The sequence below is a fragment of the Ips typographus genome, linkage group LG16 (assembly GCF_016097725.1).
Source record: "Ips typographus isolate SLU linkage group LG16, UJ_Ityp_2.0, whole genome shotgun sequence".
Lineage (NCBI taxonomy): Eukaryota > Metazoa > Arthropoda > Insecta > Coleoptera > Curculionidae > Ips > Ips typographus.
The window spans coordinates 6,957,400-6,979,665 of record NC_138437.1 but is presented as its reverse complement, the minus strand read 5'-3'; the positions used below and the strand labels follow the sequence as shown (position 1 = coordinate 6,979,665).

Genomic DNA, 22,266 nt, shown 5'->3' with positions numbered 1-22,266 from the left:
AAAGGTTTCTTTTACACTGTGCTGGTTTAGTCACGTAACACACACCTAAAGTTCCGCGCATTGGCATTGACCTGTTTACGAGTATGCGCTTTAATACTTACTAAGCTTAAATCCCTTTAAAACAAAACACAATTTGAGAACAAAAGAAAAAGTAAAAGATCCATCAGGACTTTTCAAATAAACGTTGGTAAATTGCGCGTGGTTAACTAGCTATGAAGAGCATCGAACAGTCAACGACAATATAGACATTCCAGGAAAGTTTTATGTTTACTATGTAGACTTGAAGGCTCTGAAAGACTAGTTAGAGCTTTATTTGTGGATCACACAAGAAACTGACTTCTTTGTAAGCTAGATGTATGCAAAGTTTTGGCTTTGTTCGTGATCCAGAGCTTGGGTGATAATTAAATCACCAAGGAAACTTACCGATATTTCCCAAGTAGTTAGGTGAACAAGTTCTTACGATGCTTATTATAATTCAGTTGAAATTAATATTTGGTTCCATTAGTCGACCAAAAAAATTACTTGTCGACAATGTTATTCAAATTTTTTGAATGACAGCTATAAGACGGTTTTTAAGGGGAGCCCAAAGCCCTTGAAAAAAAAATCCAATAAAGTCGACGCCTATCTTGTTTGGTGGCAACAAGAGCTCGAAATAACTTCAGGATTTGTCAGATTTACTTTTAATCAAATATTTCCCGGATTGAATTAGGGGAGAATGTGAAAAGGCTATTCAAAAAGCAACTGCATCCGGTAACCCAATCTACACTAAAAACTAGAAAGTAGAAACTTTCCCCATTAAAATCAAACACAGTTCAGCAACAAAGCATAGTTTTCACAGTTGCGTGAGGCTAATTTTCCTGCTAAAATTGGCTTCCCAACAAACTCTTCTATTACAATGTAAACATACGTGTTTCATCTCAAATTTTATTTCAATTAGCTTCGACGGAACATCATTTGAGTCAGATAATTGGTTTCGAATACCCTATTGGGTGGTTAACTCCCTGAAATATTATTTAGGGGGACAATCAACTCAAAAGTAGAAAAAATTGTATTCATATTTATGAGTAATTTTTGGAAAATGTCAACACTGTAAAAATTTTCTTAAAAAAAACGTTTCTAAAGTGTGAATTTTTATAATGATTACTTATGAATAATTTAAGAAAAAATGTCAGTTTGACAACATTGCAAAAGTTTAGTCATAAATTAAGAAAATAGTGAGTTTGTCGTAATTGTACAATTGTGGAACTAAATTAGGAGAATACTTAGTTTGGTAACGCTACTGAAATGTCAATATTGATCATTTATGACTAATTTTAGAAAAAATGTCAATTTAGCATCATTGCAAGAAACGTGTAAGTAAATGGGGTAAATGATCAGTTTGGCAACATTGCTAAAGTGTGATTATGTGTATTGGATACTTTTCAGGAAAATGTTTGAGAAGAAAGAGAGATTGGGTCGTTTTAAGGAAAATGTTAATTTGACAACATCTCAATAATTTTGATACTAAATCAGGGAATGGTCATTTTCGCAACGTTGGAGAAATGAAAAAAGAAAATATTTATTATTTACGGGTAATTTTAAGAAAATTGCCAATTTGGCAATAACTACAAAAATTTGGTCATAACATAGGGAAATGGTCAGTTATGTAGCATTGAAAAAATGTGGACCTGAATTAGGAAAATGGTTAGTTTGGCAATGCTACTGAAATGTGAATATTGATCATTTATGATTAATTTTATGAAAAATGTCAATTTATCAATATTGCAAAAATGTGGAACTAAATTAAGAAAATGACAGCGTTGCAACAATGTGAAAGTTGAGAAAATTATCAAATTGGCAATATTGGAAAAATGTTGACAAATAATAAGGATAATGACCGGTGTAACAACAATGCAAAAGTGTGAATGTATATTGGATGAAAAAATGTTAGTTATATGATAAGCCCGGATAACTTTCATATTTCACTTATATGATACTTAATTTTGGGACAAATATCAATTTGGCAACAGTATTTTTTAACTTTCTTACATACTAGCAACGATAAGAAGAAGCATGTGAGAATTATTACTGAATAGAAGCAATAGAAACGCGAATTCGCAAGGAGGTATTATTCCTATCTCGTTTTCAATGTTGTCAGCCTGGAGCCGTCTATTCTAAATTCCATGTCGAACAAATAGAGCATTGTCCGGAAGTAGTAACAGAGGGGAGTTGAAAACTGATCTTCTTAAGTCCATTATGCTGTGCGTCAATAAAGTATGTAGCTAGAATGGATTATTCTAATCGATCACAAGTTTAGAGCTAAAAATATTCGGGAGTTCTTACGGAACTGTTTTGAACTTGAATTTTGAAGGTATTTAACCTATAAATTGAGTCGGAGATGAATGCCCAGATTTCATCTTTTAAAAATGGTCTAGAATAAATTTCCGCTTTCGCAATATACAGAAAGGTAAAATTGAAACTTTTGTCTATTGCATTTGGATATTTTATCAAGAAGCCATATGTATACATATTTGATAAATAAGCTTCGGTGTTGCATGAGTGTGAGATTGAAGATCATTCTCCCCTTCGTATATCCAAGGCTTGGTATGTATGTTGAATATTTACACATGTTTCTAAAATAAGCAAATCCGACCACCCTGAAGAACTTTCCATTCCTCTTTGGTAAATTCACTTTGCAAATGTTGCGTATGTTTTTACTTTCTACTAAGCGTGTTATTCCAGTTATCCGGCATAAAGGAAAATTTGTTTTTGTCACTCAGAATGTGTCTACACACTGGTTGCCCGTCCAGTACACTTACTGTAACCCTTTGATCACCAGAATACATAATTGTTTAGCCTCAGTTCATTTTGCCATTGAGATATATTTAGCTCTTATTTTAAGGCTCCTAGCCTCAATAAAAACTGTACTGAAACGGATGTGTATAAAACCCAATAAAAGCTGACTCAACATATAAGCTTAACAGGTTTCCAGCTGAGAAAGAAAAATTTTCTTTTCTCAAACCTTTCAGTCTTGTCCAGTTGGTCAGGGGCCCTTAAGAATGCTTCTGGCAGGTAGACGCCAGCTTAATAGGTAATTTTCCAGACATCTGCCTGGGTGGTCATAGTGTTAGCTGAGCAGTGTACATGTGCTCATTGACACGGACATTCTGGTACAACCCTCAATCAATGTCTGAATATGGTGTTAAAATTTTATAAAGAAGGAAATTTTAATATTTGTTGTGTAAACAGTACAAACGTCACAAGAACTACAAATTTCTCCCTCGTGCTTAGTACAGAAATTCGCATATTAAAGCAATATGTTATTCTCGTATTTTTGGTACGGGAGAATTTCATAACGTTTTCAAACGGCGGCACATTTTTTTGAACTTGAACAACGAAATCAATATGAAACTCTCAAGAAACACAATAATATGCTACTCTTTAATCCAGAAATAAATGTGTGTTGTTATAAACTGGGATGCGTGTCTACTCTAAATTTTACGAATTGTCCAAGATCTCCTTTAAATTGCTTCGACTTATTAAGGCATTTACATTAAACAGTGTTAATGAAATTAGAAAGGTGCCTTTGATAATCGTCAAATTTAGACCACTCTAATTGCCTGAAAACTGGCAATAAAGGGTCTGAACGCTTAAGGAAATTACACCAAAATGCACATGACCTAACCGTTAAATGGAAATAGACCCTAAATTTAGAATTTTGTGAGTTTAAGTAAGTTTTAAATTCAGTAATTATTGTAATACTTGAGAGAGTGAGTGTTTAAATCTATATACAATAAAAACTAAGCCATAAAACTAATTCGGCTTTGTTTTAGTATTTGAGTAATTGTTATAAACGAGAAAGGGGGTGGTCATAAAAAAGGGGCACACAACACCCTTGTTTAAGGCTTACACGTCGCACAGAGGAGCTGCTATTTGTTAAAAACGTTGCAGAAAATTCAATTTATCATCATATACACTTTGTTAAGTTCATATACTCTTGATCATGTTGTAGTAAAATGTAAAACTTTTTCATTTAGTAGAATTCTAGTAACAAAAATGTCTGCCAGGGATTTTTCGTTTTGCCCCTCTGTGCACAGTGCACTTAATTAAGTTAAGAGTTTTTAAAAGGGTCAAGAACTATCAACCCTAAAGCTTAGCAGCACACGTAAATATAGTTCTAGATTTGTAGTGTGGGCTACTTTTGACTAGTATTTTTATAATTTATGCCATCCTTGTACTCGATTTACATGTAAACGAGTGGAAAATTACACGTCGCCAGACTGAGGAGATTTATCGGTGCACTTCTTAAAGTGCATGCTGTGCACACGTAAAGGTATTTTCTGACAGGATAATAGAATATATTTTTTTATATTCGCTCAAAGAGAAATACGAAGGGAGTGCATGCATGTAAGCTATGGTTTGTGCCGCATGAATCAAAATTTTATCTCCACAAATTGTGCTAGATCTCCAACGAGCCGTAGGTTTAATCCTGGAATCTTTCCACCCTGGTTTGTTAGAAGAGGAGCTTATACGATTATATTAAAAACCATTGTGAAACGTGCCTACGCATAGGAAAAGTTTTTGTCTCTGAAGTTATTGCGGAATAATATTCGAAATCGGTGCCGTAAAAATAATGAACCCGTAGAAGACAAAACCGCTCATAAAGCAAGAGGAAACATTTGAGCAAGTATCAAAAGTTCTCTTTATTCGAAAAACCCGTGTTTCTATTATAGGAACGGAATATTCCTGGATACATTTTTTTAATAGACATTAACGAATTTTGAGATTGTTCTTCTCAATTAAATAAGATGGATCACATTGACCCTGACCAATACTAATCCAAATTACACTTTAATCAATACATGATTTTGATGCCAGAACACACAATAGACACTTGCTTTGTAGTTTAATCAATTAATTGCCTACAATGCTTTGAATATCCTCTTTGGAAGTTAGGCAATTATATAATGATACTGGATTAAGTCACCTGATTATATCTAAAGTAATGAAAAGGAAACTCTAAGGTATTTTAAGTTTTTAAAGCTCAAAGCTCGGCAAGACTTTTAGCAGATAAATGTAGACTGCAGCATTCTAGACCGTAAAATCACAAAGGCAAGCTGCGGTTTACTAATATGACTACGTGATTACGAGTCTCTCCAAGAGATAAATGTTTGCACCTATGTAAGACTAGCACTGTTAATAAATCCCAGTCTGCATAATTTGGGTCTCATAAATCCAACCTTGTAAATAAAATATCTGCATATCAGAAATTATGGGAGCCCTTTTATTTAGCTGAAATTTATTCCTCGCTTTGTTTACGATAGCTCATTATTTATTAGTTAGATATCAAGGCGAGAACTAAATTTAAATACTTAAAGAGTCCCAAAGTGGCTACCTAAAATAAAACTAGGGGAAAAGAGAAAAGCACTAAGAATAAAAAAGATAATCTGGCAATGCACAATTACACTCGCCTGTTAACAGCAAGCATCCAAAAACCTAATTAAGTTAGTTAAATTGCTAATAAACTAAATTAACATGACACTTTAGAAATAACGTTTTTAAGTTGGCAATACCTGAGTAATTTGAAAAGCAACTCCTGTTTTGGTTAACGTCGTGAATTTTTTGCTTAATTAAGTTAACAGACTGTTATTTTAAATGTTCTGTGTGTGAATTTCTATCCAATTACTATCATTACCTGCGTCTGACGCTGTAGACTAACGAACCAAACACTTATATAAATCGAGGCAATGCCATATCGGATATCGCCATTGAAAAAGCACTTAATGAAGGAAAGACAAAAAGTGATTTTCTTTATTGGCGCTTGAAATTCACAGCTTTGAAAGAATGTCAATATTTTTATTGATAGGGAAGCTTTGAGGTGAATTGAATGAATCAACAGAACAGAAAGTTCGTGTTTACTTATCTAAAATTCAACGAAAATATTCGGTTATGACCTTCGAAGAAATTGCCATTGAGGTACAAAAGCAAACAACGTAATGTATGAGAGGATTAAAACAGGAAAGAAAGCGGAATCGAGAAGGAAAATCAATATTAATAACATAATTGAGACATCAGTCGGGTCTAGTACGAAAAGTATATTTACAAGTGCCTTAGGACTAATAAAACCCAATGAGAAAAATTGGATTTTCTTCTTTGGAAGGTGAATTACAAAATCCGAGACAAGATGTCTGACCGAAAATAGATCATTTTGGGTAAATTTCTTAGGGTCTGAATTGCTAGTCAAAAGTTAATTTATTCCTATTATATCCATTTTACCGGGTATGCATCCTTTTTCTTCCCTTTTTTTACTTACTCCACAGCAATTTTAATCAACTCCTGACATTGGTTTATAACCAATTAAGGTCCAACAGGGGTAACAAACACCCTAGCTCCTTTTCTCCCGACTATTTACCCAAAGTTATTTAATATAAGGCTCACCCAATATTACCGTTTCATAAATCCAAACATACACAACTGGCTGCAATCGTTACTCCCTTTAAAATTAATGAGGGACTCGTTTTTAATGACTCTCTGCTCCTTTAGCTCACGAAGGGACTCATTGCTAAGCAGAAATTGTAAATATTTATTATGAGCCCCCTTCTAAATCGCGCTGTCACTGGATAAATTCAGGACGGCTCTAAAAAGGCTTTACGAAATTTTTAGAGATTTATATCGAATTTATCGCTTACTTACTGCTAGGTACAGCTAAGTATAATTTAAGTCTCCATTAAACTCCTATTAAATTCCCAGTCATTTATTTTGACTATCAATTTCGTTTTATCGAAAGTGGGGGTTTGTTTTTATCACCTTGATAAAGACTTTCTTTTATGCTTCAAGTAAATAATTTATTTTTATAATATTAAGTTCAGCAGACATTAATTTATATTAGAGAATTTTATGTATAATGAACATGTACTTGAGAAGTGACTTTAGAAATAATACTTTCTATACATTTTTATACAATTTTTATTGAAGGCTTTCCTCTCGACAAGAGAAGAGAATTTTACTAGTATCTATTTTGAAAAATGTCAAACTTTGTAATGAACTTAGAGATTGCATAAAGAAACCGTCACTTTATCCTTACTGGTAATTAGTAAAAAGTATTTAGCTCTGACCCTTTTACTTCAATCAAACTTTCATTACAAAATAATTAATAAGTGTTTCCGTCTAATTTAGCCTCGCTATCCATAAAAGATGATTAATTATAACTACGCGATCCGATAAATGAACAAAATAATTAATTCTTACTAAACAAGAAATTCTCGATGTTTACCATAGATAAATCTTAATTTCTTATATCAATCATGTTCTAACTAGGACCTATTAATTGCTTTTAAGTGTGAACTTAGAAAGGTCCAGAACACCTTTTCAATGTTTTAGCGTTGGAGGTGGAAACAAATGCGGTTTTTACGCGTTTTAGTGATAAATCTTCCAATTAAGCGAAAAGTGCCATAAATCACAACTAATAACGCAGGATAAAATCCGGCAGGAAAATTGTTTTCAATTTGGATTTATGAGGAATAAAATGCAAATGTAACAACATGTCCGCCATAGCGGAGGACATAAATGAAAACTTAAGGGTAGAAGGTAAAAATCATCAAGAGTGGAATTTTGCTAGAAAATCTTGAAATCCTTTATCGATTTGCCTAAATCTACATATTCCCTGAACTATACGAGAACTTCCCAAATAATGTTTTTGCCTCATCTCGTTTTACGCGAATATTCTTATTGTGAATAAGAAATAAAGGCAGGTATTTTCTTGGCTAACATTATAGGAATGTCTTTATGGAGAAATGACAAATGAAGACACAAGCGAATGTTCCTTGGCTATCGAGTTCATTTGTCATCCTGGTTTTTCCATAGGGAAAGTTTAATAAGGAAACACAAGAATGGACAGGCAACGTTATTGTTTGTCAAAAATATGGATTTTCTGTTGTTTTGCTATAGGATACAGATATAAAATATATACTAAACCAACCTAAATCGGCGTTCAAATCGAACGGAGATGGGAAATTATTAGATTTTTGAGTTTCCTTCAATATAGATAATTGGTTTAGCAACCGAGAAGTTATCTTATTAAATACCAATTTGAATAAGCTTCGACTTTAAAATGAATAAAAAAAAGTAACTTAATTAATAAATGGGCAGTTCGTGGTTTAAGTTGACGCAAACTTACAGTTTAGGAACAAAACTCAGTAGGGAAAAGTTTGGGATTCGCAGTTAAAAAGGCAAAAAAAGGCAATAAAATTTAAATTGACACATTTTAAGATACCGAAGGGAGAACCCTTATACCATTTTTATTGCGTTATGCCCAAACCATTGGTCAGAATTTAAATAAAATGTCTCCCAGAGCTGCCTTTTGTTTACCTTTGTCAATTTAAACTTAGGTCTAGATCGAAGTTTATTGCCGATAGTGACGCACGAGGCATTAGGAATTTTTATTTTTATTCGTAAAAGGACCAAAAAGAGTCAGTAAATTTATTTACCAGCCAAGCAAGAGTTTTCCAGGTGTGTAACAACTATATTCGTTTCATGAAAATTAAAATAAACGTATCATGGAAAGTAGCAATTTCGTTTGTAAGGGCTTTTCAAGCACATTTACTTTTTCTAGAGCACAGAATATCATATTTTTGTACACACTGATCATATCTAAAAATTAAATGACTGGAAAGAAAAGGAGTATACATACTTACATTTTAAAGTTCTCTCAAAACAATTTAAGAAACTTTATACATAACACTATACTTCTCGTACAAAACATTTTTATTTTTCCCTTCACATTAACAATAATTATCATTGAATTTACATTATTTATTAGTTATTACAGACATCCCTCTAATTTAATATGTGAATAATTTATCATTCCAAACATTATATTGTGCACCTATAATTATCCAGGTGCTTAAACCCGCTATTAGTTTCATGGATAAATTAAAGTGAATAGCAGGATCCAATTTTAACACGTTTGCCTTTGAGCTATAAATAATCCGAACAATTAGTAATTTTTTCGTTGGAAAGACATATCAATATCTTTGAAATGTTTATTGTGAATAGCATGTCCATCAGAGGAATTATATCAAGCCGATTTCCTGTCGCCCCGAAATGTACGCTAGCAGTAAATATCCCACGTTTGCCATTTTGGCAACCTTTTAAACTCTAAAAAGCTTTTCAGGTTTCGGTCCAATATATTTTGATATCACACTTTTTATGGGTTTACTTAGTCAACGCTCGAGCAGGAAGGTCATGCTCCTGCAGAAAATAAAGGGAGGAATTGTGGTGGTTTTACTAACCAGAGACAAATTGCCTTTTCGTCTATCTTAGGGGACGTACTGTGTGATAATGACAGCGGGAGGTATTTTGCGCCAAGTAGCATATGTTCTGAATACTACAAGTTCATTACACGAAAATGATTGATTAGTTTTGTTCCAGTGACCCGGGCAAAAATAACTCTCTATTATAAATACCCATTAGAGCGAATGACGTACAAAATTTAAAACGTAAAAAATACTTACATATGATTTTCACACAAATTTTATAAAAATTTGAAGCTCCGCAACAAAGCAGTTCTTTCCGAAGCCCATGAGGAATTTTAAGAAATACATTTTCTTTCGGTTATAATGAAGGCTGACATTCTCAGCGGAATGATTGATATTGTGCCTTAAAATGACGTTCTCTCTGCCTATGCTTAGAGCCGAAATTATAAGATACAAACCCAAATGATAAATTGTGTTTAAAGAATTTAAATATTTTTAGAAAATAAAAAAGCGCTATCGCTAGCTTGAGTTTATAAATTACGACAATGACAGGCTTATATGGAAGTCTAGATATTGCCCCCATACAGGCTGAAATTACAAATCCAAAACAACGTTTTTGCTTACATTCTTAATACAAACACTTTAAAGGACTCGGTCTCATTGTAGTTTATTTTCTGATTTCAAGGTGGTTTTACTTGTGGAGTGACCATGTGAACATTTTTAGCATCATGTAAGTTTTATTGTAATTTTGTCCTTATAGAATTATTGTGACTGTATACAGTGTTTTTAATTATGTAGGTAACTAACTTGTTATTTTAAATCAAAACCAACTTTAATGATCTTAGAGTGCTGTTAAAACAGTCAAAATCAACTGGTTTGTAAGGGTTAAGTCGATTAAAACTTAAATTGCACCTCCCAAATCAATTAGTGTAAGTGAAGTAAATTACATCGATGTAATGTATGAATGAAGCATATATTACATATTAAAGCGCTTAACTGATCGAATCAGATGTGGAAATTGACGCGTTTGAAGTCTTTGTGGTTTACCTAAACAATCGAGATTGTGTATATTTCAATCGGAGAAATCAAAAGAACTAAATCTAGTGTATGAACCGACCAATCAACAATTTTTTAAAACTGCTCTTGTTTTGTATTTTCATATTGTGAGAGTATACAGTTCCAATACTAGGCATACAGAATGTTAATGAATAGCAAAAAGTTCAAAGAAAGTCATGATTTTGTCTATAACATTACTTGTTTGAGATATGAAATCAGAAATATGTTGCACCCTGTATATAATTTACAAAAAAAACTCTCTGATGTGATATTGGTTTGAAGATTCCATTTTATAGCAGCAAATAAAATGTTTTTATTTTTTTACTTCTTTGTGATGTTTACTTTAAAAAATTAAGGTTTATAAGAACCTTGAAGTGTACTTGTAAGTTATTTACCAACTTTCTTATTTTAAATAGAACACCCTGTCTATTATAATATTTTTGAATACTCCTGACAATTCTGTTTCATGCATCATAATCTGAATCTATATTGAAATTTTTTTTAAGGTTCAGATAGCATGCTTGCAGTCACGTGACCATATTAAAGATCAAATGTTAATTGTGAAGGTAACACGACCATTTTTACGATTAACTGGAATTGCTGAAGATCACATGACTTCTTAAGATCAAACTGTTCCTCTGAAGATTACGTGGTCATTCTACAACTAAAATTTGTGTAGGTTACGTGACTGTTTTGAATTATCAATTTCCTTGCTCTGAAAGTCACGTGACTATTTCTATTTTAATTTACTCAAATTTGTTAGTTATTAGTAACTTTTGGACATTTCTTAGTCAGAAATATAATTTCCGTATCATGAATTCGGTTCTGCATGTAATTGAGAAAAATATTGTCATTTCAGTAAATGTTACATATTATAAATACTTTTTGACTGAGAAAAAAGTGAAGAAAGACTTCTTCTTATATTAAAAAGTGCTTTTAATCTATAAAATGTAACTTAGCAATCAACTTTACCAAACTACTATCCTTACATATTTTTGTAATAAAATGTGAAATCCCAGGAGAGCACGTAAATATCCTAACAAAAGGCCGAGCCTGGGTTAGTCTTCTTTCGAAATCGCCCAATTATAACTGTCTTATGGGTTTAACATGAACAAGAATAATACTTTTTACATACAAGTTACTTCAATCTAAAATAATAAGGTTTAGATAACAAGATTTCTTTGAGTATTGTAAAGCATGTTAAATTGTCTTGAACAAGGCTTTGAGGTTTAAACAATTATTCTGTTATAAGACAATGTACAGACATCCTCTATATTGTATAATGAGTTGAAGCAAAATAAGCTTCTAGCGGAAAAACGAAATTCAATTTAATCGAATTTCCTATTTCCAAACATCCAACGTATCAAAAAATCAAGCTGACTCAGTTCCAATCCAGGAAATTTTCTCTCCTGGAGTCGATAGTTTAAATTGCTCCAGGAAGCTGCGAATGGACACTAGCAGTTTAAATTACCAAAAACAGAAGTAGAATTTGCACTAAGTTAGCTCGTTTTCATTCTCGAGTCGTTCAGGGGTTTGAAACAGTCGATTTTCCGTGCCGTTACTTCTTAAACTGTTCAATTTACGAAGAGGAAGTTTTGGATTATGAAGTGTGTCCTATAAACTAACAATTTCTCCAGAACCTGACACTCATTAACATTCGAAGGTGCCAGTGCCCTTTCAAATTAAATTCCTGACAAGGCTGAAGGGAAAAAAAATAATGAACCTGTTAAGAAAAAAATGCCCGAATTTAAAGGAGACAAGCTTGTTTGCATACTGATTAAACAGATTAAAGACAGAACAATGTAGCATCACCCTGTCGGCTTCATTTAAAAGAGATATAATTTACAAATCGCCTTTTTTATAAAATATTTCCGAAACTTTTCGTTTACTTAAGGTGTAAATTCGCAATATTTTACGAGCAGAAATGTTTCCTAAGGGAGAACATTCCCAGGAGAATTTCACTCACGTGAATACGAACTTTTTTGTTCAAATCTATACGGAACCTTTAAAATTGATATACAATGGGACCAATCTCAGCTCCCTAAAAATACACAATCAGTTATTGTTAACTCGTTTACTGACTAAATTATTGCACTTAAAGCATAACAAATCCTCCATGCTAAGCGAGTTAGTTATTTACGGAAGTTTGTTATGCAGGTGCAAAGGTTGTTTACATTTTAGTTCATAACCAAAATTTACCTGGATTAAACAGCAAAACGACAACTACCACTATCAACTGATTTTTCCCACACATATTTGGTTGAGCGATTTAACAAGTCACTGCAATCACCACTAATTCAGTCACTAGTGTAATCAACGATCAGAAACACTGAAAGTTTATCCAACTTTACGAAATTTAAATTGAAAATTTAAATTTGCATTGAAAAATCTCATTTTTTTTATTAAATTATTAATTGCTGGACTCGGAAATAAAAACAATTTTCCAGATTTTAGGTTACGAAAGATCGCGTGGTCGGCGTTTCCAGAACGGCGCTAATCGGGAAATAGCTAGCGCTTCGAGGATCCTCGTGTAACTGAGGCGTCGGCAGTAGTATATCTGGAAAATCGTCGCTATTTCCACATCCAGGCATCGAGTTGCTCCCTCTAACGCTTATCCACCATATGACTTGTTTCATATTGATCTCTTTCATTTATAGTTCGATTTTTACCTCCAACAGAAAAACAGTTCGACACATATTTATACAGCAAGTTGATTAATTTTTGTTTAACATTCTCAGTATTACCATTTAGACTCATTTTTAACTTCTTGAAAATTTCGTGAAAACAGCAAATTTACCCTGAACCCTATCGTATTTTATAAGCGCTCGAATTTTAATTTAAAAAAACGCAACATAAAAATTAGTTCAATATTTTTTATCAAAGCGTAGTCACAGAATTCAACTTATGCCAGAAACTGGAGAGCTTCTTGACTTTTGTTTTTACTGAATTATTGCTGCTATTTTGACCATCTTAAGAAGTCAATGTAAAATAAAACCTTAGTTACTCAAAGCCAATAATTTTATCGTGCACTTTATTTACAGGGTGAATAAAGCTTTAGCGTTCCAAAGCTTCCTAACGCTTTAATGAGTTTTATTTTGATCCGTAAGAATGCCGAAGTCAGTTACATGGGCCCACAAAATGTTAGAAAGAAAGGGAGTTTAGCATAAAAACCATCAAAAAAAGAGATTTCTAGATAAACCGTTTATTCATCGCGCTTTAACGTTTCTACATCCAAATTTGTTTACCACAGAACCGGAAAAACAACGTTTTCCTTCCTTGAAATCCACCCAAAAAAAATGAACGAGATTAAAACGTAAGTCGTTCTAAATCAGAGCGACAGTGGAGCTTTAAAAGGGATTTTAGCCTGAAAACAAGGTTATCTTTATAATTTTTTCGCGAGTCTCGGAAAGATTAAAAGCAAATGAAGATTCGAACAAAAATGCGAAAATGAGAGTGAATATATTACCTTGAAATTGCATACTACAATGTTATCCGCTTGATAGATTTACGATTAGGGTCCCTCAAATAAAGGAAACTTAGGTCATTTAAATGATCGTTAAATTCAGTGTTAAATCAATAAATGAGCTCCGATAATTTATTGAGAAAGATTTCTCCAATACTTAGTCGTTGGTGTTATCGCCTGTAATAACTTCCTTTTCTGCTTCAACGCTGCATATAAACGTATCATAAATCTTCATATTTACAGCCTCGATGCACTCAAACCACGTATCTACTAGATTTGACTGATTTATTGTGATAAGACACTCAATGTAGTCTTCAATTAACCCTCAACCAACCTTTTAATCTGCAAATGCAGAGACCTTGCTGCAGTTGTAATGATAGCTCTCAAACATCTAACCAGTACCAATTTTCAGAATTAAGATAAATTTAGGATAGCTGCTATTATCTTATAAGACTTCTATGTTTACTCCAGCACCAATTAACTGAAGTCCTTGCGATGAAGCCATGATTACAAGACAATTCGTTCAAGCATTTATAGCAGAAACTCTAAGGATTGTAATGATACAGCAAAATATATTAGATCTGCAACTTCGACAATTATATTTACCAAAACTTCATCTCAATCCCCTCAATTAAAAGAAATAGCACCACAGATATTCCCACAAACGACCCTTTGGAGTTCAGGGTCAATTTCTAGGGCGATATATCAGCATAGCAGGATTTAGTTTCGGATAGTTCAAGTTCACCTTAATTTCATTAGAGTATGTTTAGAGTTTAACGTGGAACAGTTCAGTTTTAGCATTTAGGAAATTAAATATAAACAGCAGGATAGGGTTAGTTTCCTTCAATATCTTTTCTACCTTTACAGGGATATTGGTTAATTCCTTAACAAGCAAATCAAAGGTTTTTCAAGTCATCTTTACTGTCAATAATTAATATAATAAAGCATCTACTTTATTACATCCACCCTTGTACAATATACTATTTCAGTACATTTGATATACCGCATAATGCCTTTAATACCAATAATATTTTTTACCGTGTACATATCATTGTAGTGTCAGCGGATTTTCACTTTGATATTTTTTTTATTACTTATTTACAGTAAATGCCAGTGTTATCTGGAATATAGTTTTAAAGATTGTAGTCATCAAGAATTATCAGTAATACAACCAGTGTTGCCAGAACAAATTCCTGCTACCGGTAGCAGAAATAAGCTGTAGCAGTCAATAACAATAATATCGGTTATACATATTTAATATTGCCAGTTTTAGTTTTATTCCACGTTTGTTCGAACAGTGAAGAATTGTTGTAGTATTTGATAATTAACTAAATTTAAGAGTAATAGCAAACCAAAATTTTGGCTACTTTTCTTTGGCAACATTGCATATTACTAACTGAAATTACTATTTCTAGTGGGTAAAGATTCAATTTTGTTATTCAAGAATGCTAAATATGTGCGAAGTACTCAGATTTTGTGTCAGGTATGTAGCTTTTTCATTATTAAGACAGGGGACTGCTTAATATATTTTTTAACTTACCCTTTAACAACATACTTCATAGGCCATTTTAAATACAAATGAATTTCAGTCTGTTTCACATTCCGAAATTCGTAGGGTTTTAATTAATTTTACTTTTCCTTTGCACCTTATGTTATTCATCAGATCCTTCTGTGAGAGGCGCAAAACATTATAAATCCTTTTGTTCATTCAATATAAAACTTAAAATAAAAATGTAATTTTTCCGTTTAAACGAATTTGTTTGAAAACTTTATTTACCAGATTTAAATCAATTTTTCTGCGCATGACTTAGTAAAAGGTGTAATTATAGTAGTTTGGACAACCAGTTATTAACAATTACCACTTAAAAAAATGTTGTTTGAATTTTTTCAAACACTTCTTAGGTTTTTAGACACTGTAATAGACTATGTAGCATTGCTAATTATTAGTTATGTTTTGATAATTTTGCGTTATTTTAATTCACCATGGCACTAAATCTTGACTAATAAAAAATCAAGTGCGCATGTTACTGGCGCACCAAGGGTGGCTCACATAGCGTTAGACTCAGTTAAAGTTGAAACCTGGTGTTAGAAAAATGTTTTCCAGTTTTTGTGATTTTTTATTTTTATTGTTTCTTCTATTAGGGAAATATTTTATAACAAAAATTATAGTTGTGATTATTCTCTACACATTAAGGCATAGAAGGCGATTAGGTAAGTTTTTGAACTTTTTCTATTATTTGTTTTGAAGTTCAAAAGAAAAAGTGTGGGGGTAATGATTGTTGTACTCAATGCTCATTCACTGTCATTCGTAGTCATTGCTTCAAACAGTCTGCTAAAAATGACTGAATTTACTGAATTGGCTCAGTTCCTCATTTTGTTTATGATTTTGCTTTTTCATATATTTATAGCTAAAACTTTGTTTCTGATTATAATACGAGTTGTGCGGCAGTAGATTCGGTAAGTTTGTAATTACATATTTAATTAAAAAAAATTTATTTAAAAGTTTATAACCCTCACCAATGTAACAGACTTTGTACTGACTCAGCTATTGTTTTTTGTTGTCGTAACTGCGCAAGTGATTTTACACTGTTGATTTCAAAAAAGTAAGGAACCACAGTTAGTACAATTTTCTCTTACTCACAGGTGAACTGATTCCAAAAAAAATGCTTTCAGCATTGTGCTATTTTTCTCTTTCACTTTTACTTTTGTTAACTAAAATACTGATAATTGAAACTGTTCTTCGTATTACCGTCCACATTTTCCGCCGTATTCGATAGGTGAGTTTTTCAATTTTATTTAGCATTTTGTGTTTATTCGTAACGTTAATGTAAATTGAGTACCGAAACCACATCCATTTTATTGAAAATGCTCGGAAATCATCAATAGACGAAACGGATTTTCGAACTAATTTGTAATAGCTTATTAGGGAATTACCGAACAGTCACATTGCATTTTAGTTAAATTAAACCATTTCGTTGATTAAAAATTGGTAATTTTATTCACGCATTTAACGAAAAACGCTAAATTTTACAAGAAAAATTGTTTTCATGTAAATTCAGAAATATTCTGTATCTTAATTATTTTACAGTAACCTTAACTAATTTAAAATTGTTGTAACCTTTGCTCTATTTTTTTAAGTTTTTTATTTGATATATATTAAGTTACAACACAATTTAATTTTTAATAAACTAAAAAAGGTTTTAAACACCGTTTTTGATAAGATAAAATCGCACTGAAAATTTGTTGCATTTGGTGGTTGGGATATTTTTAGGAAACTTTATATTTAACTTCTATAGCTGAAAACGATAAAAAGACTCAAAAAGACATTAAAACACAAAATAACTATTCAGATAAAAATGAGAGAGAAAAATCTAGTTCAGAAAGGCTTCAGAATTAACTGCTTAAATTACAAAAGCGCTTTTAATGTAAAATGTAAATATGTGTACAATATAGTGTTTCCAAAGTTAATTATAAATCCTCCATGTAAATTAAGAATATATAAAAAAAATAGATTTGTTGTTAATTTAATGATAATTTTTGATTAGTATTAATATTTAACTGCGCAATTCCGTCCCTACAAACGTGACGAGGAGGCTACCCACAGAACCAAGCGTGGTTCTCCCACTTCTTTTTAAACATGGGCTTAGAAAACTTGTTTGTTTTATTGTGTGACGTTTTGTATTCATTTTTAAAAATATTGATTAAAATTCTGCTAATCGAACTTATCATTCTTGTGATTGTTAAGATGCAAAAAAGAAGATTAGGTAAGACTATTTTGTCATATTTTTGATTAACTAGATAACTTCTGAAAACAACAAGATAAGGGTAAAATTATATATGATTATGTATTAAAAAAAAAATGATTGTTTGCAGATGACATCAAATTTAAAATTACATCTTTAAAAACAAAAAAAAAACAGCAATCTTGAAATCATTTAAATTGAAAACTTAAACTAGGGTACCATATTTTGTGCATTTTACCAATTAGTCATTGGAATAGTTTCTTATCGAAAATATTTGCTAAACACAATGAAAAACAGTGGTATTGTGGAAGTTTAGTGACTTATCAAACGTTTATTTATATCAAATATATGCCCAACAATGGATGATTTATACGTGGTGCCAGAACCATTGAATTGCATTATTGGTAATGTGGTTTTATCGGGCTTATCGTTTTCAATTACTGCCACCAACAGCAGTTATAAGTATGGGTTATGGTTTAAAAATGGCGTGATATTATGGCACTTAGTCTTGTAATTTTTATTGCTTTTGATATACAAACATATACAACACTGGATTTTAAAATTCAATTTATTTTAGCTGTTAAAGTGAAACGCAACTTTATTGGGAAAAATATGCAAATATACATATTGTCATACAGGCAGCATTGCCCATAAATAATTAAAGCAAATTCTCAATTTTATAAAACTGAATTAAAACAAATTTATTTTGTATTAATTGGTTTCGCCGGAAATCTCCACTAAAGCATATGGATAAATACATTTTGCTGGTGGGTTTTAAATTAAAATTTTTAATAGGTCTGGACTTAAAATGTATTAAACGGTCTACTCTCACTGTTTTTGATTGTGTATTGGCACGTTAATATTCAAGCTAAATTTATGATGATTATTGGAATTACCACTTAAAGTTACATAGTGATTAGACCCTCTTCTAGAGAGTAGATAACAAACTCTTGGGTTATATACGTAAATTATGTATTAATTAAAATACCCAACTGAGTTCCAATAAAGCACCCAAATATGAATGTATCCTGGGAATCCAGCTTTATGGAAACTGAAATTTCACGTAAATAATTTAAATGAAAACTTACGAAACATCTATCTTTATTTAGGTTCGTGTCGTCGCTGTGATTAATAACGTTACGGAAACACATAACAAGATTATTTCATTTTAGATATTAAACTAATTTATTTAAGGGTAAGAAGTTATTTATTAACCGTCCTTTCTAATTGCCAACCACACCAATCTACGATAGTGTAATCTGGTCAGTAGGCCGAAACAACCCAGGTCATGCATAGACGGATTAACTGCAATAATTGTAATCCAACTAAGAGGAACAGAAAGTTCTTCCAGATTGCACATAAGTTATGACAAACACGTATTTAGTTGCTTCAAGCGTCCCTAATGAATGCTGATCAGATATCTCGGTTTCAATATAATAATTTCAGCTATACATTAGCGAAATTCGGGAAGTTTGTGTTTGAAGATCCGCAGAAACATAATTAGTTAGTCCGCCTACATACGCTGCAATCGAGTACGCAAACACTAGGAAGCTGGTTTCTCAATAGATCTCTAACTTTTCATGAAGTTTAAATATCTTAAGTTTTATTTGCAAATACTCATGCACTAAATTTTTGATGATTATTTCAGAGCGGTGAAGCCACCAAAAAATCCAGAAATGTTCCAAGAGGAGCAGCCTTGGGATCACTCCCAGGATTCTTACAACTACCCTCATCAACCATACTTGACCTTAATTAAAATCTTTTAACTGCTTAAGATGGACATTACTGCTTACTAAAGTAAGTAGGTTCTTTTTACTAGTCAGTCATTACTAATTTTTGTTGTTTATCAGATATCTCCAAGAGGCAACCTACAAAACAATTTGGTAAGCCAAATACATATTATTGCAATTACAACCTGATTTGTCTGTCTTAATCCCCTTGTCATAATCCGAACAATTCTTTAAACCAGATTGTGTAACCCCTCTGGGGAAATCAAGCTATGTTCTCGGTTATTATGGAAAACTGGGAAGAAGGGAGACCAATCATTATTTCAGATAATGTTTAAGTACTTATTAATTTTCTTATTTAATTTTTAATTTCCCTGCTCATCTTTGGAGAACTGTTGCAATATTTAAGAAACGTGGTTTTTTTTGTCGGTCAGGCAGAACTTGGTGACTTTAGAATCGTAATAATTGAAAAACTGTCAGAAATGCGTACATTCACATTAACCCTCGTATAACAAAAAATCTTAAATCTCAATCACACCGTCTTTCTCTTGAACACGTTTAGATTAAATGCGAGGTGTAGGTAATCAATATATTTGTAATAAAACTGTGCGCAAATTACAGGGAAGCTACCAAAACTTTTCACTTTCCTATAACATCCTAAGTTAACATGATTTCATGCCCTATTGGCACACTTTTAGTTAATTTACCAAACATTAGTCATCTCCTTAATAAGTAATATCAAAACTATAATTACATCTAGCAATCCCTTCTGGCAATCAGATTAACTTAGAATAGCATTACCCTAAGGAACAGAGAAAGAGAGATAACCAAACGTTTGTCATCTTGATATGATTATCAGTATGGCAAGCTATTAGCAGCAGTACCTATTCAATTTAACCTAAAAGGCTTTTTAGGTGTGTATCAGTTCGAATCTTGTTTAAGAAAAACATGCATATTCTATGGGAGAGGGGTTTAAAAGAAATTAACAATCATTAAACGTCTTAAAAGGAATTTATTAAAAATTGGAGACACTATCAAAAGATATGCATACATATATTGTCTTAAAGCCATAAAATACTGTCGGACTCAGTCATTTGAATGAAACGCAATAATGTGTTGTTTTCCTGTTTTTTCTGTTGGTGAGAACTATAAGACAATCAAAACGAGATGCATATCACCACTTCAACGTTGCATTGCAATGTTAATTAGTAGTGAAATACCAAAAATTGACATAAGTTGAGTCAAGCATTGCATTGTAACGTGTTGAGTGGTAATCACATATACTTACTTTACTAACGATGAAGATTTGGCTGTACAAAGTTTTTGGGATAAAAACTCTGTACCAAACAACGATTAAATGGAAAACATTGATTATAACAACAAGTCATCTAACACTAAGGGACTTTAACAGAGGATTGGTAATCCATGAAGTTAAATTTGAGCACTTTAACGTCAAATAGGCACAAAAACCATTCCAAAAGGAGGGACTTAATGGAAGGAGATCACAAACATTGGATAGACGTATAGCCATTATAAACACTGCTTAATATACAGGACACGTCTTTTTGACTCAGTGAAGCACTTTTTTACGTATTAAATAAACCTCTGAAATACTACCAACATGTCACTATCTGGAATTCTTCCGCTTTTAATATTATAATACTTTTGATGCACCCTGTATACCAAGAATTTCATTATTATCACAAGGGAACACTTAGATAATTTAAAGTGACTGCTTTTTAATCAGCCAAGTACATTTACGTTTAAAGTCATAAATTGAATACTTATATGAAAGATGAAGAATAGTAAATAGTACAGAGTAGACCAAACACGAGTTGTCACACTGTCACAGTTTTCTTCGTTGATCTCACTCTGTATAAGATTAATCACAGGTAATTGACCATATTAACTGTATATACAATATTCAGAGTTCAAATAGCAAACTAAATACTGACGTAATTTAAGGGCCTACGACAGTCCTTACGGTAGGTATATATTACTTATATTTACTTCAAAGTTTTGTATTAAAATAGTACTTCATATAGTTAATCATCTGCATAGATCAATACATTTTTTTGGTTAAAAAGTTCTTTCCCATTACCAGTGGAGATTTTACCAAATATATGAATGAACATTGTACAATTAGAAAAAATAAACTTTCCCATTTTTTCGACGTTTTGAATGATGTGTTTAGTATAGATCTAGTTATAAATAACTGATATATTTCACATCAACCAAAAAGTCACCATAGAACAATCATATAGTTTTACAAAAAATATATTCCCCTACATTTATATGATATACGATATATAGAATTTATTTAAAAATACATGCAATTAGGTTTCACGCATTTTAATATTTTCGGTTGTAAAGAATAAAATTTTACTTTAGTATTTCTCTGGTGTGTAAATGTATAAAATAATGTATTTGTACTGGTTTGGGCTGATTGTCTTATTTTTCAGCAATGTTTAAGAATATTAAAATGGGCGAAATCTTAGGTTAGACATCACATTTATTGATTAGTACATATAGTTAGAATATTAGGCCATTAAATAATTGTATATGAAACATTGAGATGACGAAACTATTGCTAAAGTTTTTAGTTTTAGTAATTTTAGTTTTGAAGGGAAATTTTTCTTCTGTACTATCAGCACACTAAAGCTGTTTGACAAAAATATTATAGTCAATTTATTGATATATGGCTGTTGAAAAACATGAATGACATGAGTTTAGAATAATAGCCAAAGGGCAATAAAACCTGGTCTATCAAAGTCACAGATATACATTTAAGTCATAAAGTAGTTAGTGACACCCAATATAACTATGATAATTAATACATATTATATTATTTTGAACAAAGTTTCTAAAACATTTATTTAATTTCAGGTCAGAGCATGAGGGATCCAGGATAAATATCCAACAGGGGTGACATCCATAGTTAAGGTAGTCCTGAAACTCATTATAATTTTAAATTTTCAATTAGAACCCTTTTGAAATATCTCTCGAAATTGCAGAATTAGTCGTCCTACCATGGTACCAGACCT

At 31.9% G+C, this 22,266-nt stretch overlaps 1 protein-coding gene across 6 annotated transcripts in view; it reads right to left on the bottom strand.

Annotated features, from left to right (window-relative positions):
* The window catches only part of LOC145738643 (zwei Ig domain protein zig-8-like), a 127,755-nt gene extending 114,888 nt beyond the window's left edge, over window positions 1–12,867 (bottom strand). For 2 of the 6 annotated variants that reach the window (XM_081993551.1, XM_081993555.1), the window contains exon 1: window positions 9,492–9,955. Coding sequence is in view for 4 of the 6 variants with exons in the window: in XM_081993549.1 (XP_081849675.1) it covers window positions 12,489–12,543 (55 nt within the window). In the remaining 2 variants the exon portion in view is untranslated. Of the gene's footprint in view, window positions 1–9,491; window positions 9,956–12,488 lie in introns of those variants that run through there. The other 4 variants (XM_081993549.1, XM_081993557.1, XM_081993550.1 and 1 more) reach the window with 4 other exon arrangements.
* Between the last annotated feature and the right edge of the window lie 9,399 nt (window positions 12,868–22,266).